At 37.9% G+C, this 23,130-nt stretch overlaps 1 protein-coding gene and 1 non-coding gene across 2 annotated transcripts; both read right to left on the bottom strand.

Annotated features, from left to right (window-relative positions):
- Positions 1–5,837: 5,837 nt before the first annotated feature.
- LOC109561049 (olfactory receptor 2T3-like) lies at positions 5,838–6,812 on the bottom strand. The gene has a single exon (XM_019963479.2). It carries the CDS (start codon positions 6,810–6,812, stop codon positions 5,838–5,840), a length of 975 nt encoding a protein of 324 aa, XP_019819038.2.
- Positions 6,813–19,518: 12,706 nt separating this feature from the next.
- Positions 19,519–19,622, bottom strand: LOC139184337 (U6 spliceosomal RNA). Its single transcript, XR_011567914.1, has one exon. It is a non-coding gene; the product is annotated as a U6 spliceosomal RNA (small nuclear RNA).
- Between the last annotated feature and the right edge of the window lie 3,508 nt (positions 19,623–23,130).

Raw genomic sequence — 23,130 nt, 5'->3', positions numbered from 1 at the left:
AGGAGCAAGCGTCTTTTAATTTGATGGCTTCACTAACCATCTGCAGTGATTTTGGAGCACAACAAAATAAAATATGTCACCATTTCCATTTTTTCCCCATCTATTTGCCATGAAGTGATGGGACCAGATGCCACGATCTTAGTTTTTTGAATGTTGAGTTTTAAGCTAACTTTTCCACTCTTCTCCTTCACTTTCATCAAGGGCTCTTCAGTTCTTTGTTTTCTGCCATAAGGGTGGTGTCATCTGCATATCTGAGGTTATTGATATTTCTCCTCGCAATCTTGATTCCAGTTTGTACTTCATCCAGCCTATTTAACTTATATGCAGAGCACATTATGCAAAATGCCAGGCTGGATGAAGCACAAACTGGAATCAAGATTGCTGGGAGAAATATCAATAACCTCAGACATGCAGATGACACCACACTTATGGGAGAAAGTGAAGAGGAACTAAAGAACCTCTTGATTAAAGTGCAAGAGGAGAGTGAAAAAGCTGGCTTAAAACTCAGTACTCAAAAAATGAAGATCATGGCATCCGGTCTCATCACTTCATGGCAAATAGTTGGAGAAACAATAAAAACAATGACAGAGTTTATATTCTTGGGCTCCAAAGTCACTGCAGATGGTGACTGCAGCCATGAAATGAAAAGATGCTTGCTCCTTGGAACAAGAGCTATGACCAACCTAGATGGCATATTAAAAAGCAGAGACATTACTTTGCCAACAAAGGTCCATCTAGCCAAAGCTATTGTTTTTCCAGTAGTTGTGTATGGATGTGAGAGTTGGACCATAAAAAAAGCTGAGTGTTGAAGAATTGATGCTTTTGAACTGTGGTGTTGGCGAAGACTCTTAGAGTCCCTTGGGTTGCAAGGAGATCAAAACAGTCAAATCTAAAGGAAATTAATACTGAAAACTCATTGGAAGGGCTAATGCTGAAGCTGAAGCTCCAATACTTTGGCCACCTGATGCAAAGAGCTGACTCAATGGAAAAGACCGTGATGCTGGGAAAGACTGAAGACAGGAGGAGAAGGGGATGACAGAGGTTGAGATGTTTGGATGGCATCACTGACTCAGTGGACACGAGTTTGAGCAAGCCCCAGGAGTTTGTGATGGACAGGGAAGCTTGGTGTGCTGCAGTCCCTGGGGTCGCAAAAAGTTGGACAGAACTGAGCGACTGAACTGAACTGATAAAGAAAATAATCCATCCATATATAAATGAACTCAATTAATGTTGTTAGGTATACATTAATAGACCATAAATCTATTTTTTAAATAAAATTGAGGACAGTGGCTGCCTTTCAGGCAATAATGGTGTTGGATAAACAGATATAGAGACTTCAGGTATGAAGGAAGTTTTCCTTATATATGTGGAAGATGGGCACTTTGTGGTAGCTATACATACATTTCATAAAGTATAACCTTTAAACCAAAACACCTTTTTGCAATGTTAATTTTCACAATACAATTTTATTTTGGAAGAATGAATTGATTAGAAGAATATAGAAGACTAAACAGGAGAATATTTTGCTACAGTTTTTGAATGTAATGTACTACATATCAATTAAGTGGCAGCTGGAAATACTGAAGGAGAAAAAATTTTAAGAAAATAATTCAGAAAATTTTCAAATTGTTCTTTATTAAATTCAGAATTAATTTCCATTTCTCTTCCTTGAGAATGGCAAACCACTTTCTATTAGGTATGTTTGCTTCTGTCCTTGCATTTTACAATTTCCAAAATTCTAATACTAGAACAAATATTGTAAAATTGATATACTAGCACAAATATTTAGTTTTATATTAATGAATTATATATAATTCATTGTACTGGAATGCAAAAGTAGGGAGTCAAGAAATACCTGGAGTAACAGGCAAATTTGGCCTTGGAGTACAGAATAAAGCAGGGCAAAGGCTAATAGAGTTTTGCCAAGAACACACTGGTCATAGCAAACGCCCTCTTCCAACAACACAAGAGAAGACTCTACATGTGGACATCGCCAGATGATCAATACTGAAATCAGATTGATTATATTCTTGGCAGCCAAAGACGGAGAAGTTTTATACAGTCAGCAAAAACAAGACTGGGAGCTGACTATGGCACAGACCATGAAGTCCTTATTGCCAAATTCAAACTTAAATTGAAGAAAGTAGGGAAAACCACTTAACCACTCAGGTATGACTCAGGTCAAATCCCTTATGATTGTCCAGTGAAAGTGACAAATAGATTCAATGGATTAGATCTGATAAAATGCCTGATGAACTATGGATGGAAGTTCGTGACATTGTACAGGAGGCAGGGATCAAGACCATCCCCAAGGAAAAGAAATGCAAAAAGGCAAAACGATTGTCTGAGAAGGCCTTACAAAATAGCTGTGAACAGAAGAGAAGCGAAAGGCAAATGAGAAAAGGAAAGATATACCCATTTGAATGTAGAGTTCCAAAAAATAGCAAGGAGAGGTAAGAAAGCCTTCCTCAGTGATCAGTGCAAAGAAAAGGAGGAAAACAATAGAATGGGAAAGTCTAGAGATCTCTTCAAGAAAATTAGAGATACCAAGAGAACAGTTCATGCAAAGATGGGCACAATAAAGGACAGAAACAGTATGAACATAATAGAAGCAGAAGGTATTGAGAAGAGGTGGCAAGAATACACAGAAGAACTATACAAAAAAGATCCTCACTATCCAGATAATCATGATGGCGTAATCACTCACCTAGAGCCAGACATCCTGGAATGCGAAGTCAAGTGGGCCTTAGGAAGCATCACTATGAACAAAGCTAGTGGAGCTGATGGAATTTCAGTTGAGCTATTTCAAATCCTGAAAGATGATGCTGTGAAAGTGCTGCACTCAATATGCCAGCAAATTTGGAATACTCAGCAGTGGCCACAGGACTGGAAAAGGTCAGTTTTCATTCCAATCCCAAAGAAAGGCAATGCCAAAGAATGTTCAAACTGCTACACAATTGCACTCATCTCAGATGCTAGTAAAGTAATGCTCAAAATTATCCAAGCCAGGCTTCAACAATATGTGAACCATGAACTTCCAGATGTTCAAGCTGGTTTTAGAAAAGGCAGAGGAACCAAAGATCAAATTGCCAACATCTGCTGAATCATCAAAAAAGCAAGAGAGTTCCAGAAAAACATCTATTTCTGCTTTATTGACTATGCCAAAGCTTTTGACGGTGTGGACCACAACAAACCGTGGAAAATTCTTCAAGAGATGGGAATACCAGACTATCTAACCTGCCTCTTGAGAAATCTGTATGCAGGTCAGGAAGCAACAGTTGGAACTGGACATGGAACAACAGACTGGTTCTGAATCGGGACAGGAGTATGCCAAGGCTGTATAGTGTCACCCTGCTTATTTAACTTAAATGCAGTGTATATCATGACAAACACTGGGCTGGATGAAGCACAAACTGGAATCAAGATTGCTGTGAGAAATATCAATAACCTCAGATATGCAGATGACAGCACCCTTATGGCAGAAAACAAAGAAGAACTTAAGAGTCTCTTGATGAAAGTGAAAGAGGAGAGTGAAAAAGCTGGCTTAAAACTCAACATCCAGAAAACTTAGATCATGGCATCTGGTCCCATCACTTCATTACAAATAGATGTGGAAACAGTGAGAGATTTTATTTTTTTGGGTTCCAAAATCACTGCAGATGTTGACTGCAGTTATGAAATGAAAAGACGCTTGTTCCTTGGAAGAAAAGTTATGATCAACCTAGACAGCATATTAAAAAGCAGAGACATTACTTTACCAACAAATGTCCGTCTAGTCAAGCTATGGTTTTTCCAGTAGTCATGTATGGATGTGAGACTTGGACTATAAAGAAAGCTGAGAACCAAAGAATTGATGCTTTTGAACTGTGGCATTCGAGAAGACTCTTGAGAGTCCCTTGGACTGCAACGAAGTCAAACCAGTCCATCCTAAAGGAAATCAGTCCTGAATATTCATTGGAAGGACTGATGCTGAAGTTGAAACTCCAATACTTTGGCCACCTGATGCAAAGAACTGACTCATTTGAAAAGACCCTGATGCTGGGAAAGATTGAAAGTGGGAGAAGAAGGGGATGACAAAGGTTAAGATGACTGGATGGCATCACCAACTCAAGGGACATGAGTTTGAGTAAACTCTGGGAGTTATGATGGACATGGAGGCCTTGATGTGTTGCAGTCCATGGGGCTGCCAAGAGTCGGAAATGACTGAGCAACTGAACTGAACTGATAATGCGATATATATGCTGTTTACTCTAAATTTAGAGTAACTGGTAATTGGATGATGACAAGATAAGTTAAAATATATTTTTATTTATACAAAGTGGATTTAACTTGTTTTAGTATTTAGTATATTTAATTTAATATGTTAAATTTAATTTTATATATAAAATATATATTCTTTACATGCTCCCTGTTCATTTCAGTGTAAAGCTATGCTTAATTTGGTCTTTATAGTTTCCTGATATCTCCAGTGCCTTTTTTATACTTATGTCTGTTCATTTGCTGGTCCTCTCTTTGAAATGTTCTTTTGTCTCTTTACATGTGTATGATCTTTAGTTTAGGATAACCGCTCAAATCTGGGCTTCCCATCTAGATGCTACAGGGCTTTCTGGGTGCAGTCATCTCATAGTTCTTGTGACTGGGCACTGATGTCTACACAGCTCTCTCCTCCACTAACAAATAAACTCCTTGAAGTAGGGGCTTGTGTTCTGGCCACTGTTGTGTCTCTTAGAAATTGCAGACTATGTGTAACATAGAAGGTAATCCATCAAGATATAATAAGCAATTAAATGATTCAAGAATCTAGGAACAGCTGCTTTTCAGAGAGTTTGACAGAATGGCATTTACATCATTTATATCAAATCATATTTGAAAAACATACATTTGTGACTTGACACAAATGTAATATGGTTTTACAATTTAATCAAATACTTCCAAGAAACTGCCCAATTAGAAGATGAAAAAAATACCAGAAATGCTGTAGTTTAATTCAGCAGACAGCTAACGAGCTCCTCTCAGGTGACAAAGAGTCTGCACTGGCTCCCTCTTATCCATGAAGATGTGGAACAGACACACAGAGGCAGAGTCATGGGCAAAGTCATTTTGATCTGTCACACCTTAGAAAGGGTAACTATTTATCTAGACCTTTCAAGGGGCCAGGCCCTGCACTGGGCCAATGAATTAAATTCACTTAACATTGAAAACTCCATGATGACGCCTATATTGCTAGTTCTATTTTAGTGGAGAGAAAACAATGCAGTGGTGGCATAATCAGCTCCTCAGAGCTTCTAAGTAGCAAATCTAAGGTTTAGCTGGGGGTCCTTATGGTTCTACACCATCTCTCACACCTCCACCCCTTGAAGGCAAACAAGAGACTAGGATTTATAGAGATAGAAGGAGAACTCACAGTTTGGAGGTGTTAGGGCTGTCTGTGTATATTATGCCACTTAGTCTTACAAGTGACTTGATTAAGAAGTTTTCTTTCCCTGTCTAAAAAATGATATATGTAAGCAATTGAAAAGATTTGGGAAAGCTAAAAATGTCACACAATTCATACTAAAATGATCAATAAACTTGGGATATGAGAGCAGATAAAAAGGCACTGTGTGCAGTTTTCTTTATGACAGCTATCATATCACAGACAAATGGAGTACAAAGACATTGAATATAATGAGATAAATTATGATAGGTAAATCATATGGAGAAGAAATATCACATGCATAAGAAAGAAGAAAGTGATTACTGGGCTTAGTGTTTGCGGCCCTGGAAACAGGTGACAAAGGAGAGGAGAAATAGGGATGGGAGGAATAATATAATAGCGGAAAAATATATGGTCATCCTCAGGTTTTCTTCTTTACAACTTTTCTTAGGCTCAGCCCTGACTGCATCTTGCTCCTCAGAGCCCCTGTGACATCCTTATTCCGGAGGCTGTAAATGAGGGGGTTCAGCACAGGGGTGATGATGGTATAAAAGGCTGATACCATCATGTCCTGCTCAGCTGTGTGGTAGAAACTAGGAAGCATGTAGGTGTAAATCGCAGCACCAAAGAAGAGCAACACTACAATCATGTGAGAGGAGCAGGTGGCAAAGGCTTTCCTGCGGCTCTCTGATGAACTCATTCTGTGGATGAGGTGCAGGATGAGGGCATATGAGCTTGAGATGACCACAGTGGGGATGAGGAGCATGAGAACACAGCACAGGTACATTACCATCTTGTAGAGGGAGATATCAGAGCAGGAGAGCTTCATCAAGGCAGGAGCCTCACAGAAGAAACTCAGGATTTTTCTGGAATGACAAAAGGGGAAGCTCATAGTGATGGGTGTGAGCAACAAACCATCCACCATTCCTAGGAACCAGCATCCAGACACCAGGCATTCACAGACCCTCTGGTTCATCAGCAGAGGATAATGGAGAGGTCTGCAAATAGCAGCATATCGGTCGTAGGCCATGGCAGACAGGAGAAAAAATTCAGCTCCAGCGAGCGTCAGATAGAAGAACATCTGGATCCCACAACCTGAGGGAGAGATTGTATGATCTCCTGTCACCTGGCCCAGGAGCATCTTGGGCACAGTCACAGATATGTACATGAGGTCCATGAGGGAGAGCTGGCTGATGAAGAAGTACATGGGGGTGTGCAGGCGGGGCTCCATGTGGACGAGGATGATGAGGAGGGCGTTCCCAGCTAGGGCCATCAGGAAGAAGATGAGGGTCGCAGTGTAGAGGAGGAAGGCATGTTTGGTTTCACCAAAGAGCCCCACAAGGATGAAATCAGTATTCAATGTTTGATTCTGTGAAGTTTGATTCTCTGAATACATGGTCTTGGTTATAGTTTTCATCTGAGGAAGAAATGAGTCATTGTTTTCAGATATTTCACATGCATATGATTTCTTAATCATTTTTTTCAATAAGAAAAGTACTTTGAACTATTTTTTCAAATATGAAGTTGTACTGATATAGAATTAAAAGCTAAGTTCTCTAAGAGGCCAGGTTGCATATTGGCCATAAGCCTAGAATAGATTATGAAACAAACTTGGGGGGGTGACAACTCTACAAATAGACAAATTGTTTACAGTCAGTAAATCTTGTTTATTTTTTCCCCAAGCTGAGAATATAAAAGGGCTTATCTCATGGGATGATTAGAATGCTAAAGTATGAAACACAGGTTAAGTCTGTAACACAATGTGAGTGTTAAATGAAGTCATCTAATGACGCTCCCACTCCACTTTTGGACACAGTAGACCATGCAGAAATCAGTGATGAAAGATGATGCTAATGTCAACATTAATATTGTTAATGATTCTAATATAACTGAAGTTCACTGAGAACTTGTAATCTTAAATATTTTCTCCCCTGATACATCTCTATTAACTCCCCTTTCATTGCTAAAAAATTTCAGTTTATCCAACCATTCTTTTCTCAATGAAGCTCCAGAAGCAGGACCACCAGGAGCATCAAAACAGACAGTGTTTAGCTTGCCTGTGGATTGCGGTTCAGGGTGCAGACCTAGGGGAGGGAACGAGGGCAGAAGGTGCACAGACCTTGTACAGATAAGAGGGTACTTGTGTGCCAGCTTTGTATAGTTCAGGAGGCCAAAAGGGTTGCAGATCTGATGCAGGACAAGAGGATACTCAGTATAAGGCCTTTTACAGAGTGAGGAGGGCAGTAAAGTTGGTGATCTGGTGCAGAACAGGGGGGCAAGAATATTATGTTCAGACATCATACTGGGCTGAAGGGCACTCAAGGAGCAGACAGTGCAGGACAGGACATTTGGGATGCAAACCTGGTGCAGAGCATGAGGATGTTCATCTTGCACAGTGTAAGAGAATATTCGGGGTGCATAGCATGTGCAGGGCAAGATGGCATTCAAGTTGCCAACCCCAGTTCAATGCAGTATGGCAGGTGGTGTGCAGATATGGTGATAGGAGAAGGTCACTCAGGGTGCAGATCGTGTACAGGGGAGGAAGACACGGGGTACATGGTGTAAGACAGGAGGTCAGCAACATGCTACCTGGTCCCTCTCATAACACCAAAGCAGGGTTAAAGCATTTAATGTTTCATACAGAGAAATGATTTTTATAAGAAATCACAAAACCAAAAGCTATAGATTTCCTAAATAGCAACTGTCTAATTGAAACATGCATTAAATAATTATTTTTCCTTTTGTTGATGCCATTATTATGTATTCTATGTATATGTATAGTTAACGAATGAATGAATAGAGTTAAATGGTTTGGAACATATATAGCAATATGAAGTAGTTGGGTACCACACACAAAGCTACAGCCTTAAAACCCAATATACTGATCTTGTATCTTAGTTTAATCAGGAAACTAGTAAATTTCATGCATGCATGCTAAGTCGCTTCAGTCATGTCTGATTCTTTGCGACCCTATGGACTGCAGCTCACCAGGCTCTTCTGTCCATGGGATTCTCCAGGCAAGAGTACTGAAGTGGATTGTGATGCCCTCCTCCAGGGGATCTTCCTGACCTGGGAATCAAACCTGCATTTCTTACAGCTCCTATATTGACAGATGGTTTCTTTACCACTAGCACCACCTGGGAAACCCTCTCTACAGACCAGCTGCTGCTGCTGCTGCTAAGTCGCTTCAGTCGTGTCCGACTCTGTGCAACCCCATAGATGGGAAGCCCACCAGGCTCCCCTGTCCCTGGGATTCTCCAGGAAAGAACACTGGAGTGGGTTGCCATTTCCTTCTCCAATGCATGAAAGTGAAAAGTGAGAAGGAAGTCACTCAGTCGTGTCCGACTCTTAGGGACCCCATGGACTGCAGCCCACCAGGCTCTGCCATCCATGGGGTTTTCCAGGCAAGAGTACTGGAGTGGGGTGCCATTGCCTTCTCCGCTACAGACCAGCAGGTTTGCTCAATAACTGCTCTCCCTGAATATTTCCATTTTTAATATCCTGGTCATGCTTGATGTAGTTGTCCTAAAATCATTAAATTAAGAATAGAGTTCAGTTATAGTTTATGGAAAGGTTAGGAGCTCCATAACTGACTAGGGTCTGATCAACATCAGAGTTGCTACACACCAGGTTAGAGAAATTTTCAGAGAAAAAATATCACATAGTAACTAAGACACATGGAAGTGTGAAGCAAAGTATATTGTAATGTACTTGGTTAAAAAAAATCTGGGATTTCATGAAATTGAAAGTCAGAATTACATAAGAGATTAGTAACTGTAACCAGACATATTTGCTCCTTTTTTGTTTGTACCTTTAAAGTGTTCTGAAGAGATGTTAAAAAAAACACATTCCATCAAAAAGACAAACACAGCATTTAAAACACATACGTTTTGTTTCACCTCATCTTCTCTACCAGAGAGTAACTGATACACAAAAGCTGAATGAAGCGGCTTTTACGATTCCAAGGCCAGGCAATCAGGCTTAAATTCAGAAGACAGAGTGCAAAAGTTACATCATCAGTTTCTTCACATGAGGGAATTGAGATAAATTACTGTTGTTTAGTCCTTTGCATTGTTGAATAAGCATAAAAACTAACAAGACTGGCAAGCCAAAAGGAATTTTCAATGGGGATTGAACATGTTTGCCATTTAGGTGCTACAGCTATCAAAAAGCAAATCTTTTTCATAAGATATTGCAGGTTTTTTTTTTTTTTTTTTTTTTTAAGCTCAGCAGTATGTTTTCCAGTTTCAAATCACATTTTCTTACTTGATATTTGTTTAGAATGCTCTCTCACTCTCTCTTTGTAAAAATAATTCTGATTTTCAGAAAGGCAGTATCAGGCAGAAGAACATACACATCTGAGACAGAACTTGACCCAGTATTGATTTAAAATGTTTGAGATTACAAATCCCTAAAAGAAAGTAAGTTGTTACTATCAAAGTGAGGTTATCTGTTTTCATAGATTAAGAATAATAGATTTGGTGTGATGTGTTGAAACACAGGCTGTGACCTGGTCAATATCAAGGGCAGTATTTATTGTCCCCTTGTGATTACCCACTCCTATCTAAGGTTGCATACTATGTATCCCAGAAACACCTTCAATTTGTGGATCTAGGTTAAAGCTTCACAAGAACAGGAATCTCATTCAAATTACAAAAATAAGAGTGAAGTTGGGAGCATTATTTCTTGGAGCTTTTCCTGATGTGATAGTTTCACAGACATTTCCAAGGTCTTATGATCTAGTCTTACCTTGAGTATACAATGGAGGCTTATTGCTATTGTTCAGTTGCTAAGTTTTGTGACCCAATGGGCTGTAGCATGCCAGGCTGCCCTGTCTTCCCCTGTTTCCCAGAGTCTGCTCAAATTCATGTCCACTGAGTCGATGATGCTATCTAACTATTTCTTCCTCTGCCACCCCTTTCTCCATTTGCCTTCAATCTTTAACAGCATCAGGACCTTTTCCAATGAGTTGGCTCTTTGCATCAGGTAGTCAAGGAACTGGAGCTTCAGCTTCAGCATCAGTCCTTCCAATGAATATTCAGGGTAGATCTCCCTTAGGGTTGACTGGTTTGATCTCCTTGCTCTTCAAGTGACTCACAAGTCTCCTCCAATACCACAGTTTGAAAGCGTTAATTCTTCACTGTTAAGCCTTCTTAATGGTCCAATTCACATCCATGCATGACTACTGGAAAAACCATAGCTTTGACTAGACAGATCTTTTTCAGTAAAGTGATATCTCTGCCTTTTAATATGCCAACTAGGTTTGTCATAGCTTTTCTTCCGAGGAGTGATTGTCTTTTACTTTTAGGACTGCCGCCATTGTCTACAGTGATTTTGGAGCCAAAGAAAATAATATCTGCCACTGTTTTCACTTTTTCCCCATCTATTTGCCATGAAGAGATGGGACCAGATGCCATAATATTAGTTTTTTGAATGTTGGGTTTCAAACCAGCTTTTTCACTCTCCTCTTTCATCCTCATTAAGAGGCTTTTTAGTTCCTCTTTGATTTCTGCCATTAGGATGGCATCATCTGCATATTTGAGATTATTAATATTTCACCCAGAAATCTTGATTTCAGCTTGTGATTCATCCAACCCAGGATTTTGCATGATGTACTCTGAATCTAAGTTAAATAAACAGGGTGACAATATACAGCCTTGGCGTACTCCATTCCCAAATTTGAACCAGCCCGCTTTTTCACGTCCACTTCTAATTGTTATTTCTTGACCTGAATAGAGGTTTCTCAGGAAGCAGGTAAAGTGATCTGGTGCTCCCATCTCTTTAAAAATTTTCTGCAGCTTGTTTTTTTTTTTTTAATTTATTTTTTAAATGAAGGATAATTGCTTTACAGAATTTTGTTGTTTTCTGTCAAACCTCAACACGAATCAGCCATAGGTATACTTATATCCTCTCCCTTTTGAACCTCACTCCCATCTCCTGCCCCATCCCACCACCTTAGATTGATACAGAGCCCCTGTTTGAGTTTCCTGAGCCATACAGCAAATTTCAGTTGGCTATCTATTTTACACATGGTAATAAAAGTTTCCATGTTACTCTTTCCATAGATCTCACCCTCTCCCCATGTCCACAAGTCTATTATCTATGCCTGTTTCTCCATTGCTGCCCTGTAAACAAATTCTTCAGTACCATTTTTCTAGATTCTGTATATATGCATTAGAATACAACAATTATCTTTCTCTTTCTGACTTACTTAACTCTCTATAATAGGTTTAGTTTCATCCAACTCATCAGAACCAACTCAAATGTGTTCTGTTCTATGGCTGAGTAATATTCCATTGTGTATATGTACCACAGCTTATTTATCCATTCATCTGTTGATGGACATCTAGCTCGCTTCCATGTTCTTTTTTCAAAAAAATTTATTTATTTTAATTGGAGGCTAATTACTTTACAATATTGTGCTTTTTTTTGGCCATACATTGACATGAATCAGCCATGGGTGTACATGTTTCCCCATCCTGAATCCCCCTCCCACCTCCCTCCCCATCCCATCCCTCAGGGTCATTCCAGTGCACCAGCCCCGAGCACACTGTCTCATGCATCAAACCTTGACTGCCGATCTGTTTCACATATGATAATATACGTGTTTCAATGCCATTCTCTCAAATCATCCCCCCCTCGCCTTCTCCCACAGAGTCTGAAGGACTGTTCTTTACATCAGTGTCTCTTTTGCTGTCTTGCATACAGGGTCATTGTTACCATCTTTCTAAATTCCATATATATGTGTTAGTATACTGTATTGGTGTTTTTCTTTCTGACTTACTTCACGCTGTATAATATTCCACCTCATTAGAACTGTTTAAAATGCATCCTTTTAATGGCTGAGTAATATTCCATTGTGTATATGTACCACAGCTTTCTTATCCATTTGTTGACCAATGGACATCTAGGTTGCTTCCATGTCCTGGCTATTGTAAACAGTGTGCAGCTTGTTTTGATCCATGCAATCACATATAAATAATATCATATATTTGCCTTTCTCTTTCTTATGTATTTCACTTAGTATTGTAATATAATCTCTAGGTTCATCCATGTTGCTGCAAATGGCAGTATTTCATTCTTTTTATGGCTGAGTAGTATTCTATTGTATATAGATATAAATAAGGCTTCCCTTCAGTGGTAAAGAATCCGCCTGCAATGAGGGAGACCTGTGTTTGATCCCTGGGTTGGGAAGATCCCCAGGAGGAAGGCATGGTAACCCACTTCAGTATTCTTTTCTGGAGAATCCCCATGGACAGAGAAGCCTGGCTGGCTGCAGTCCATGGGGCCACAAAGAGTGGAACATGACTGAGTGACTAAGCATGGCACAGCACATAGATATATAGATACAGATGTGTATATGCATATATGTATATAAATATAAATAAATAAATACACACACACACACACACACACAGTGGTTTAGTCACTAATTCATGACTGACTCTTGTGACCCCATGGACTGTAATCTGCCAGACTCCTCAGTCCAAGGGATTTTCCAGGCAAGAATATTGGAGTTAGATGCTGTTTCCTTCTCTAAGGGATCTTTTTGGCCCAGGAATTGAAACCACATCTCCTTCAGCGCAGGCAGTATCCTGCATTTTAGGCAGATTCTTTACCACTGAGCCACCAGGGAAGCCCCATATAGATGGATATATAACAATTATCTTTATATAATTCATATGTTGATGGACATTTAAGTTTCTTCTATGTCTTGGCTATGTTAATAGTGCTGCTTATGAACATTGGGGTGCATGTATCTTTTCCAATTAGTTTTCATCTTTTCAGATGTATGCTCAGGAGTGAGATTGCTGGATCACATATAACTCTGCGCTTGCACTTATTGCTTAGTTGCTCAGCCATGTCTGACTCTGTGACTCTAATGGAGTATAGCTCACCAAGCTCCTCTGTCCACGCAATTTTCCTGGCAAGAATACTGATGTGGACTGCCATCATCTTCCAAGGGATCTTCCTGACCCAGGGATTGAATCCTCATCTCCACACCTCTTGCATTACAGGTGGATTCTTTACTGTTGAGCCACCAGGAAAGCCCTCATATATAACTCTATTTTTAATTTACTAAGGAACCTTCCAAATTCCCTGTGGATGGTGACTGCAGCCATGAAATAAGAAGACGATTGTTTCTTGGCAGGAAAGCAATGACAAACCTAGCTAGTATGTTGAAAAGCAAAGACATTATCCTGCCAACAAAGGTTCATTTAGTCAAGGCTGTGGTCTTCCCAGTGGTCATGTATGGTTGTGAGAGTTGGACCATAAAGAAGGCAGAACACCAAAGAATTGATGCTTTTGAACTGTGGTGCTGGAGAAGACTCCTAAAAGTCCCTTGGACAGCAAGGAGGTCAAACCAGTCAATCTTGAGGGAAATCAACCCTGAATATTCACTAGAAAGACTGATGCAGAAGCTGAAGCTCCAGTATCTTGGTCATCTGATGCAAACAGATGACTCATTGGAAAAGTCCCTGATGCTGGGAAAGATTGAGAGCAGAAGGAGAAGGAGTCAGAGGATGAGATGGCTGGATGGCAATCACTGATGCAATGAACATGAACTTGGGCAAATTCTGAGAGATGGTGAGGGACAGGGAGGCCTGGCGTGCTGCTGTCCATGGGGTCGAAGAAACTTCAACACGACTGGGCAACTGAACAACAACAACAAGGAACCTCCAGACTTTCCTCCATATGGCAGCACCATTGTACATTTCCACCAACAGTGTATGGAGGTTCTTTTTTCTCCACACCCTCTCCAGAATTTATCATTTGTAGACTTTTTCATGGTTGCCATTCTGTCTGATTTGAGGTTATGCCTCACTGGAGTTTTGATAGGTGTTTCTTTAATAAGTAGTGATGCTTAGCATATTTTTTTTTCCTGGAGAATTCTTTTATTTTATTTATTTATTATTTTTTACTCTATAATATTGTGTTGGTTTTGCCATACATCAACATGAATCCACCACAGGTGTACATGTGTTTCCAATCCTGAACCCCCCTCCCACCTCCCTCCCCATACCATCCCTCTGGGTCATCTCAGTGCACCAGCCCCAAGCATCCCGTGTCATGCATCAAACCTGGACTGGTGATTCATTTCTTATATGATATTAAACATGTTTCAATGCCATTCTCCCAAATCATCCCACCCTCTCCCTCTCCCACAAAGTCCAAAAGGCTGTTCTATACATCAGTGTCTCTTTTGCTGTCTCGCATACCGGGTTATCATTACCATCTTTCTAAATTCCATATATATACGTTAGTATACTGTATTGGTGTTTTTCTTTCTGGCTTACTTCACTCTGTATAATAGGCTCCAGTTTCATCCACCTCATTAGAACTGATTCAAATGTATTCTTTTTAATGGCTGAGTAATACTCCATTGTGTATATGTACCACAGCTTTCTTATCCATTCATCTGCTGATGGACATCTAGGTTGCTTCCACGTCCTGGCTATTATAAACTGTGCTGTGATGAACATTGGGGTACAACACGTGTCTCTTTCAATTCTTGTTTCCTCAGTGTGTATGCCCAGCAGTGGGATTGCTGGGTCATAAGGCAGTTCTGTTTCCAGTTTTTAGAGGAATTTCCACACTGTTCTCCATAGTGGCTGTACTAGTTTGCATTCCCACCAAGAGTGTAAGAGGGTTCCCTTTTCTCCACACCCTCTCCAGCATTTATTGCTTGTAGACTTTTGGATCGCAGTCATTCTGATTGGTGTGAAATGGTACCTCATTGTGGTTTTGATTTGCATTTCTCTGATAATGAGTGATGTTGAGCATCTTTTCATGTGTTTGTTAGCCATCTGTATGTCTTCTTTGGAGAAATGTCTATTTAGTTCTTTGCTCCCCTTTTTTTTGATTGGGTCATTCATTATTCTGGAATTGAGCTGTAGGAGTTGCTTGTATATTTTTGAGATTAGTTGTTTGTCAGTTGCTTCATTTGCTATTATTTTCTCCCATTTGGAAGGCTGTCTTTTCACCTTGCTTATAGTTTCTTTTGTTGTACAGAAGCTTTTAATTTTAATTAGGTCCCATTTGTTTATTTTTGCTTTTATTTCCAATATTCTGGGAGGTGGGTAATAGAGGATCCTGCTGTGATTTATGTCAGAGAGTGTTTTGCCTATGTTCTCCTCTAAGCGTTTTATATTTTCTGGTCTTACATTTAGATCTTTAATCCATTCTGAGTTTATTTTTGTGTATGGTGTTAGAAAGTGTTCTAGTTTCATTCTTTTACAAGTGGTTGACCAGTTTTCCCAGCACCATTTGTTAAAGAGATTGTCTTTTCTCCATTGTATATTCTTGCCTCCTTTGTCAAAGATAAGGTGTCCATAGGTGCATGGTTTTATCTCTGGTCTTTCTATTTTGTTCCATTGATCTATATTTCTGTCTTTGTGCCAGTACCATACTGTCTTGATGACTGTGGCTTTGTAGTAGAGCCTGAAGTCAGGTAGGTTGATTCCTCCAGTTCCATTCTTCTTTCTCAAGATTGCTTTGACTATTCGAGGTTTTTTGTATTTCCATACAAATTGTGAAAGTATTTGTTCTAGCTCTGTGAAAAATACCGTTGGTAGCTTGATAGGGATTGCATTGAATCTATAGATTGCTTTGGGTAGTATACTCATTTTCACTATATTGATTCTTCCAATCCATGAACATGGTATATTTCTCCATCTATTAGTGTCCTCTGTGATTTCTTTCACCAGTGTTTTATAGTTTTCTATATATAGGTCTTTAGTTTCTTTAGGTAGATATATTCTTAAGTATTTTATTCTTTTCGTTGCAATAGTGAATGGAATTGTTTCTTTAATTTCTCTTTCTATTTTCTCATTATTAGTGTATAGGAATGCAAGGGACTTCTGTGTGTTGATTTTATATCCTGCAACTTTACTATATTCATTGATTAGCCCTAGTAATTTTCTGGTGGAGTCTTTAGGGTTTTCTATATAGAATATCATGTCATCTACAAACAGTGAGAGTTTTACTTCTTCTTTTCCAATTTGGATTCCTTTTATTTCTTTTTCTGCTCTGATTGCTGTGGCCAAAACTCCCAAAACTATGTTGAATACTAGTGGTGAGAGTGGGCACCCTTGTTTTGTTCCTGACTTTAGGGGAAATGCTTACAGTTTTTCACCATTGAGGATAATGTTTGCTGTGGGTTTGTCATATATAGCTTTTATTATGTTGAGGTATGTTCCTTCTATTCCTGCTTTCTGGAGAGTTTTTATGATAAATGGATGTTGAATTTTGTCAAAGGCTTTCTCTGCATCTATTGAGATAATCATATGGATTTTATTTTTCAATTTGTTAATGTGGTGTATTACATTGATTGATTTGCAGATATTGAAGAATCCTTGCATCCCTGGGATAAAGCCCACTTGGTCATGGTGTATGATCTTTTTAATGTGTTGTTGGATTTTTATTGCTAGAATTTTGTTAAGGATTTTTGCATCTATGTTCATCAGTGATATTGGCCTGTAGTTTTCTTTTTTTGTGGCATCTTTATCAGGTTTTGGTATTAGGGTGATGGTGGCCTCATAGAATGAGTTTGGAAGTTTACCTTCCTCTGCAATTTTCTGGAAGAGTTTGAGTAGGATAGGTGTTAGCTCTTCTCTAAATTTTTGGTAGAATTCAGCTGTGAAGCCATCTGGACGTGGGCTTTTGTTTGCTGGAAGATTTCTTATTACTTTTTCAATTTTCGTGCTTGTGATGTGTCTGTTAAGATTGTCTATTTCTTCCTGGTTCAGTTTTGGAAAGTTATACTTTTCTAAGAATTTGTCCATTTCTTCCACGTTGTCCATTTTATTGGCATATAATTGCTGATAGTAGTCTCTTATGATCCTTTGTATTTCTGTGTTGTCTGTTGTGATCTCTCCATTTTCATTTCTAATTTTATTGATTTGATTTTTCTCCCTTTGTTTCTTGATGAATCTGGCTAATGGTTTGTCAATTTTATTTATCCTTTCAAAGAACCAGCTTTTGGCTTTGTTGATTTTTGCTATGGTCTTTTGTTTCTTTTGCATTTATTTTTACCCTTATTTTTAAGATTTCTTTCCTTCTACTAACCCTGGGGTTCTTCATTTCTTCCTTTTCTAGTTGCTTTAGGTGTAGAGTTAGGTTATTTATTTGACTTTTTTTTTGCTTCTTGAGGTATGCCTGTATTGCTATGAACTTTCCCCTTAGGACTGCTTTTACTGTGTCCCACAGGTTTTGGGTTGTTCGTTTTCATTTTCATTCATTTCTATGCAGATTTTGATTTCTTTTTTGATTTCTTCTGTGATTTGTTGGTTATTCAGCAGCGTGTTGTTCAGGCTCCATATGTTGGAATTTTTAATAGTTTTTCTCCTATAATTGAGATCTAATCTTACTGCATTATGGTCAGAAAAGATGCTTGGAATGATTTCATTTTTTTTAAATTTACTAAGGCTAGATTTATGGCCCAGGATGTGATCTATCCTGGAGAAGGTTCTGTTTGCGCTTGAGAAAAAGGTGAAATTCATTGTTTTGGGGTGAAATGTCCTATAGATATCAATTAGGTCTAACTGGTCTATTGTATCATTTAAAGTTTATGTTTCTTTGTTAATTTTCTGTTTAGTTGATCTATCCATAGGTGTGAGTGGGGTATTAAAGTCTCCCACTATTATTGTGTTATTGTTTATTTTCCCTTTCATACTTGTTAGCATTTGTCTTACATATTGCGGTGCTCCTATGTTGGGTGCATATATACTTATAATTGTTATATCTTCTTCTTGGATTGATCCTTTGCTCATTATGTAGTGTCCTTCTTTGACTCTTTTCACAGCCTTTGTTTTAAAGTCTATTTTATCTGATATGGGTATTGCTACTCCTGCTTTCTTTTGGACTCTATTTGCATGGAATATTTTTTTCCAGCCTTTCACTTTCAGTCCGTATGTGTCCCTTGTTTTGAGGTGGGTCTCTTGTAGACAACATATATAGGGGTCTTGTTTTTGTATCCATTCAGCCAGTCTTTGTCTTTTGGTTGGGGCATTCAACCCATTTACGTTTAAGGTAATTATTGATAAGTATGATCCTGTTGCCATTTACTTAATTGTTTTAGGTTTGAGTTTATACACCCTTTTTGTGTTTCCTGTCTAGAGAAGATCCTTTAGCATTTGTTGGAGAGCTGGTTTGGTGGTGCTGAATTCTCTCAGCTTTTGCTTGTCTGAAAAGCTTTTGATTTCTCCTTCATATTTGAATGAGATCCTTGCGGGGTATAGTAATCTGGGCTCTAGGTTATCTTCTTTCATCACTTTAAGTATGTCTTGCCATTCCCTCCTGGCCTGAAGAGTTGCTATTGAAAGATCAGCTGTTACCCTTATGGGAATCCCCTTGTGTGTTATTTGTTTTTCCCTTGCTGCTTTTAATATTTGTTCTGTGTGTTTGATCTTTGTTAATTTGATTAATATGTGTCTTGGGGTGTTTCACCTTGGGTTTATCCTGTTTGGGACTCTCTGGGTTTCTTGGACTTGGGTGATTATTTCCTTCCCCATTTTAGGGAAGTTTTCAACTATTATCTCCTTAATTATTTTCTCATGGTCTTTCTTTTTGTCTTCTTCTTCTGGGACTCCTATGATTCGAATGTTGTAGCATTTAATATTGTCCTGGAGGTCTCTGAGATTGTCCTCATTTCTTTTAATTCGTTTTTCTTTTTTCCTCTCTGATTCATTTATTTCTACCATTCTATCTTCTACTTCAGTAATCCTATCTTCTACCTCCATTATTCTACTATTTGTTGCCTCCAGAGTGTTTTTGATCTCATTTATTGCATTATTCATTATATATTGACTCTTTTTTATTTCTTCTAGGTCCTTGTTAAACCTTTCTTGCATCTTCTCAATTTTGTCTCCAGGCTATTTATCTGTGATTCCATTTTTATTTCAAGATTTTGGATCATTTTCACTATCATTATTCAGAATTCTTTATCAGGTAGATTCCCTATCTTTTCCTCTTTTGTTTGGTTTGGTGGGCATTTATCCTGTTCCTTTACCTGGTGGGTATTCCTCTGTCTCTTCATCTTGTTTATATTGCTAGTTTGTGGTGTCCTTTCTGTATTCTGGCAGTTTGTGGAGTTCTCTTTAAAAAATATGGAACGCTTCATGAATTTGCATGTCATCCTTGCGCAGGGGCCATGCTAATCTTTGTATCGTTCCAATTTTAGTATATGTGCTGCCGAAGTGAGCACCTCACTGTAGCTTTGATTTGCATTTCTCTAATAACTTTGATTTCCTAAAGGAAATCAACTCTGAATATTCATTGGAAGGACTGATGCTGAAGCTGAAGCTCCAAAACTTTGGCCAACTGATGAGAAGAGCCAACTCATTGGAAAAGGTCCTGATGCTGGGAAAGATTGAAGGCAGAAGGAGAACGGGATGACAAAGGGTGAGATCACTGACTCAATGGACATGAGTTTGAGCAAGCTCTGGGAGATGGTGAAGGACAGGGGAGCCTGGCATTGTGCAGTGCATGGAATTTCAAAGAGTTGGACACGACTGAGCACTGAACAACAACAAAAATAACTAGTGATGTTGGACATCTTTTCTTGTGCTTATTGTCCATCTGTATGTCCTTTTTATAAGTGTTATATAAAAGATTCAAGAAAAACACTTTTGCTTTTCCTAATAAACATAGAAAATAGGGGAATTGACAAAATATAGTCAAGAATACAATATTGTAAAGTAATTAACCTCCAGTTAAAATAAATAAATTTATAGTTAAAAAAATAAAAAAAAAATAAAATGGACCTCAAACTGAAAAAAAAAAAAAAAGAATTAATAAAATGTGCAAGAACCAGAAAAAGTCAAAACCAATAATGACCCTTTTGATCCTATAATTTTGTTTTCTGTTTGTTTTATCCCATCATCAGATGATGCTGAAAGCTTCATTTGATTGGGCTAATGAAAGTGGCCACAATTAACTGTATAAAGAGAAACAGGAGAGTGACATCACTTCTGTTTTGACTGTGCTCGTTAGGGGGGTGGATGATGGTTCTGTATTAATATATAGCTTCAGGGACCTTGAAGTAAAATGTAGGTAAGAGTGCTAAAAAAAAAGACAACTGATGTCTTTCTTGCACACTTCTGGTTTTCCTCTTATGTCTTTTAAAAAAATCTCCTTTTATTATTAAACTAGAAATCTTGAACAATTTTAACATTAATCTAAAATCTTACCATCATGAATAAAATCTTATCTATGACATAGATATTATTTTATGTATGGCCTTAGCCTTTTCATATTACAAAAAATTTATTGTATATGTGTGTTCTTACTGTTTCTTCAAGAATATTTTGTGAAGTATTGATGACTCTCTTGTCTTTCAATGATAAAGATCCTATAATTCATAGTCTAGTTGATATGTTAAAGACAACACCAGTAACTGGTTTTGTAGTAGAGACTAAAATTTCTGTGGTCTTCTTTCCATCTTCATTTGGATCACTCTTTGATAGGTTACTGATTGTACTCTTTCTTTTTTTTTTTGTAACTCATTTGGAATCTGTGTTGTTTTAATGTTCATTGCATTTTAGATAATCAGTTTTAAGTTAAATGTCAATGTGTTAATTATAGAAAAATATTTTAAAAGACACAAACTATTATAAAGAAAATTTTATTTATTTATTTTTTTAAAATTTTATTTTATTTTTAAACTTTACATAATTGTATTAGTTTTGCCAAATATCAAAAGTCAGTCATAATATAGTCTCCCAGATAAGTTATGCCTTAATAGTTATAACTTGGCTTCTGAATAAAGACATGTAGAGAGTTTATACCATGTACCAGGCAGTTGTTTAAGAACTAAGACCCAAGAAAGAAGCAGCTATACCCTGATGGAGTTACAGTCAAATTCTTCTGAATCTTTTTCTATACATATGTTCTCAAATTATGTTATTTTCCAATGGCATCCTTTCTGTATACTGTCCTTTGTCCACATGGAGACTTTTGTATGTAAGATCCACACTTGGGGGTGGAGACTCCTGTGTCCTCCAAGGTTTTAGCCTGTATATAGCTTGTCTTAACCCTTTTGTCACCTGGTTTCTGTTAAGGATCTGAGAGTGCAAGCCCTGGGAGGCACTGGACAATGGGAGGAAGAAGGAAACTGTGACTTTTTCTTGCTTCTGGTGAGGGTCTCTGGTAGCTCAAGGAGCTGTAGGCAACTGACAGCCACATGGGAACTGTGGGATCCAGCACACCGAAGGCAGTTTCTATAGCACTGGCAAGATAAAGGCCTCTGGGTTGCAGTGAGGTAGGTCCCACTAGCAGCCCCAGAATGTAATGTCTCCGTCAGTTCGGTTCAGTGCAGGCAGGTGGAGCCCCTGTGTTTGACAAGGACTCCTCGTCCTTGGGTGATGACACTCCCTTTGCTGCTTCTCCAGTCTCCATTCTCCCCTTTGCTGTCTCTTAAACCATGTCCTATATTATCCCTTCAGCTTGAAATGTGTCAAGAGTTTGTAAATCAAATTAATTATGCCTCAATTACAATACTTTTAAACTGAGTATTTCCATTACATTCAAATTTCTAAATTATAATTTGTGTTGAAATAAAAGTGATCCATAGAAAGTACTCTCTGAATGAAGATTTTCTGAGACAATTTAAGGAGGGTGTAAACTATTTGAAATTTCTTATACATAAAATTTCTCATATTTTGAATTTATTTTTGAAAAGCTTCAAAGTGTGCTGACATCAAGTTTCACCTGAACTAGCATTAAAGTATATATGTTTTTTAATTTTAGTCAATTTGATAAACACATCACTGTTTAACTCATCTTTCTTGATTATTAGTGTGTTTATATGACTTTTCATGTTTATCCATGTAAACAATGCTTATTTGAAATATGTATCTTCTTCATAGGCTTTTTTATGTTGAAAGATTTTGTATTTTATATTGAAAGATTTTTTAAAAATGTGTTAATATATTGTTAATATGTGTTAATATATTGAAAACAGTCATTTGTGAATAGTATGGATTGTATATTTATTTCAATTTTGAATTTATACTTTGACTCAGAATTTTAAAAAGTAATTTAGTTTAACATGTAAACTTTATTTCTTTTTGCACTTATGTGTTTAGAAAGTCCTTACACATTTTGATAGACTAAAAATATTAACTTTTACATATCTCTAAGATTAATGGTTTAGTTGCTAAGTTGTGTCCAACTCTTGCAACCCCATAGCCTGTAGTCCACCAGGCTCCTCTGTCCTTGGGATTCTCCAGGCAAAAATACTGGTGTGGTTGCCATTTCTTTCTCCAGGGTTTTAAGAGTGAGTTTAAGAGCATTTTTGTATGCCTAACTCCTAATACAATGATAACTTATGCAGGTTTGGTATGGAATAGATTTCAAACTTGATTGTTTTCAAGTGGAGATTAACTTCAAATGCTAAATGAGTCTTTAATTCACTCATTCCAAAAATATTATTCACTGCTAGTTATTTGCCTGCCCCTAGTGCAGTTTCATGATGGTGAAAACAAGATCCTTCCCTTATAAAGTTCATATCCTAGTGAAAAATAAAGGCAATAAACTACAAAATATGTAGTATTGTATCAGATGTTAATAACTACAGTAACTAAAACTAAAGCAGAGTGAGAGAATAAGAATCACAATGAAATCTATTTTATACTGCCTTATTAAGACCACATTAAGAATGTGAAATTTCAACACTCCCAAAAATGAAACAAGTGAGCAAGATATTAAATATC

This window comes from Bos indicus, chromosome 7, assembly GCF_029378745.1.
Source record: "Bos indicus isolate NIAB-ARS_2022 breed Sahiwal x Tharparkar chromosome 7, NIAB-ARS_B.indTharparkar_mat_pri_1.0, whole genome shotgun sequence".
Taxonomy (NCBI): Eukaryota; Metazoa; Chordata; class Mammalia; order Artiodactyla; family Bovidae; genus Bos; species Bos indicus.
This window is presented reverse-complemented; position numbering and strand designations above follow the sequence as displayed.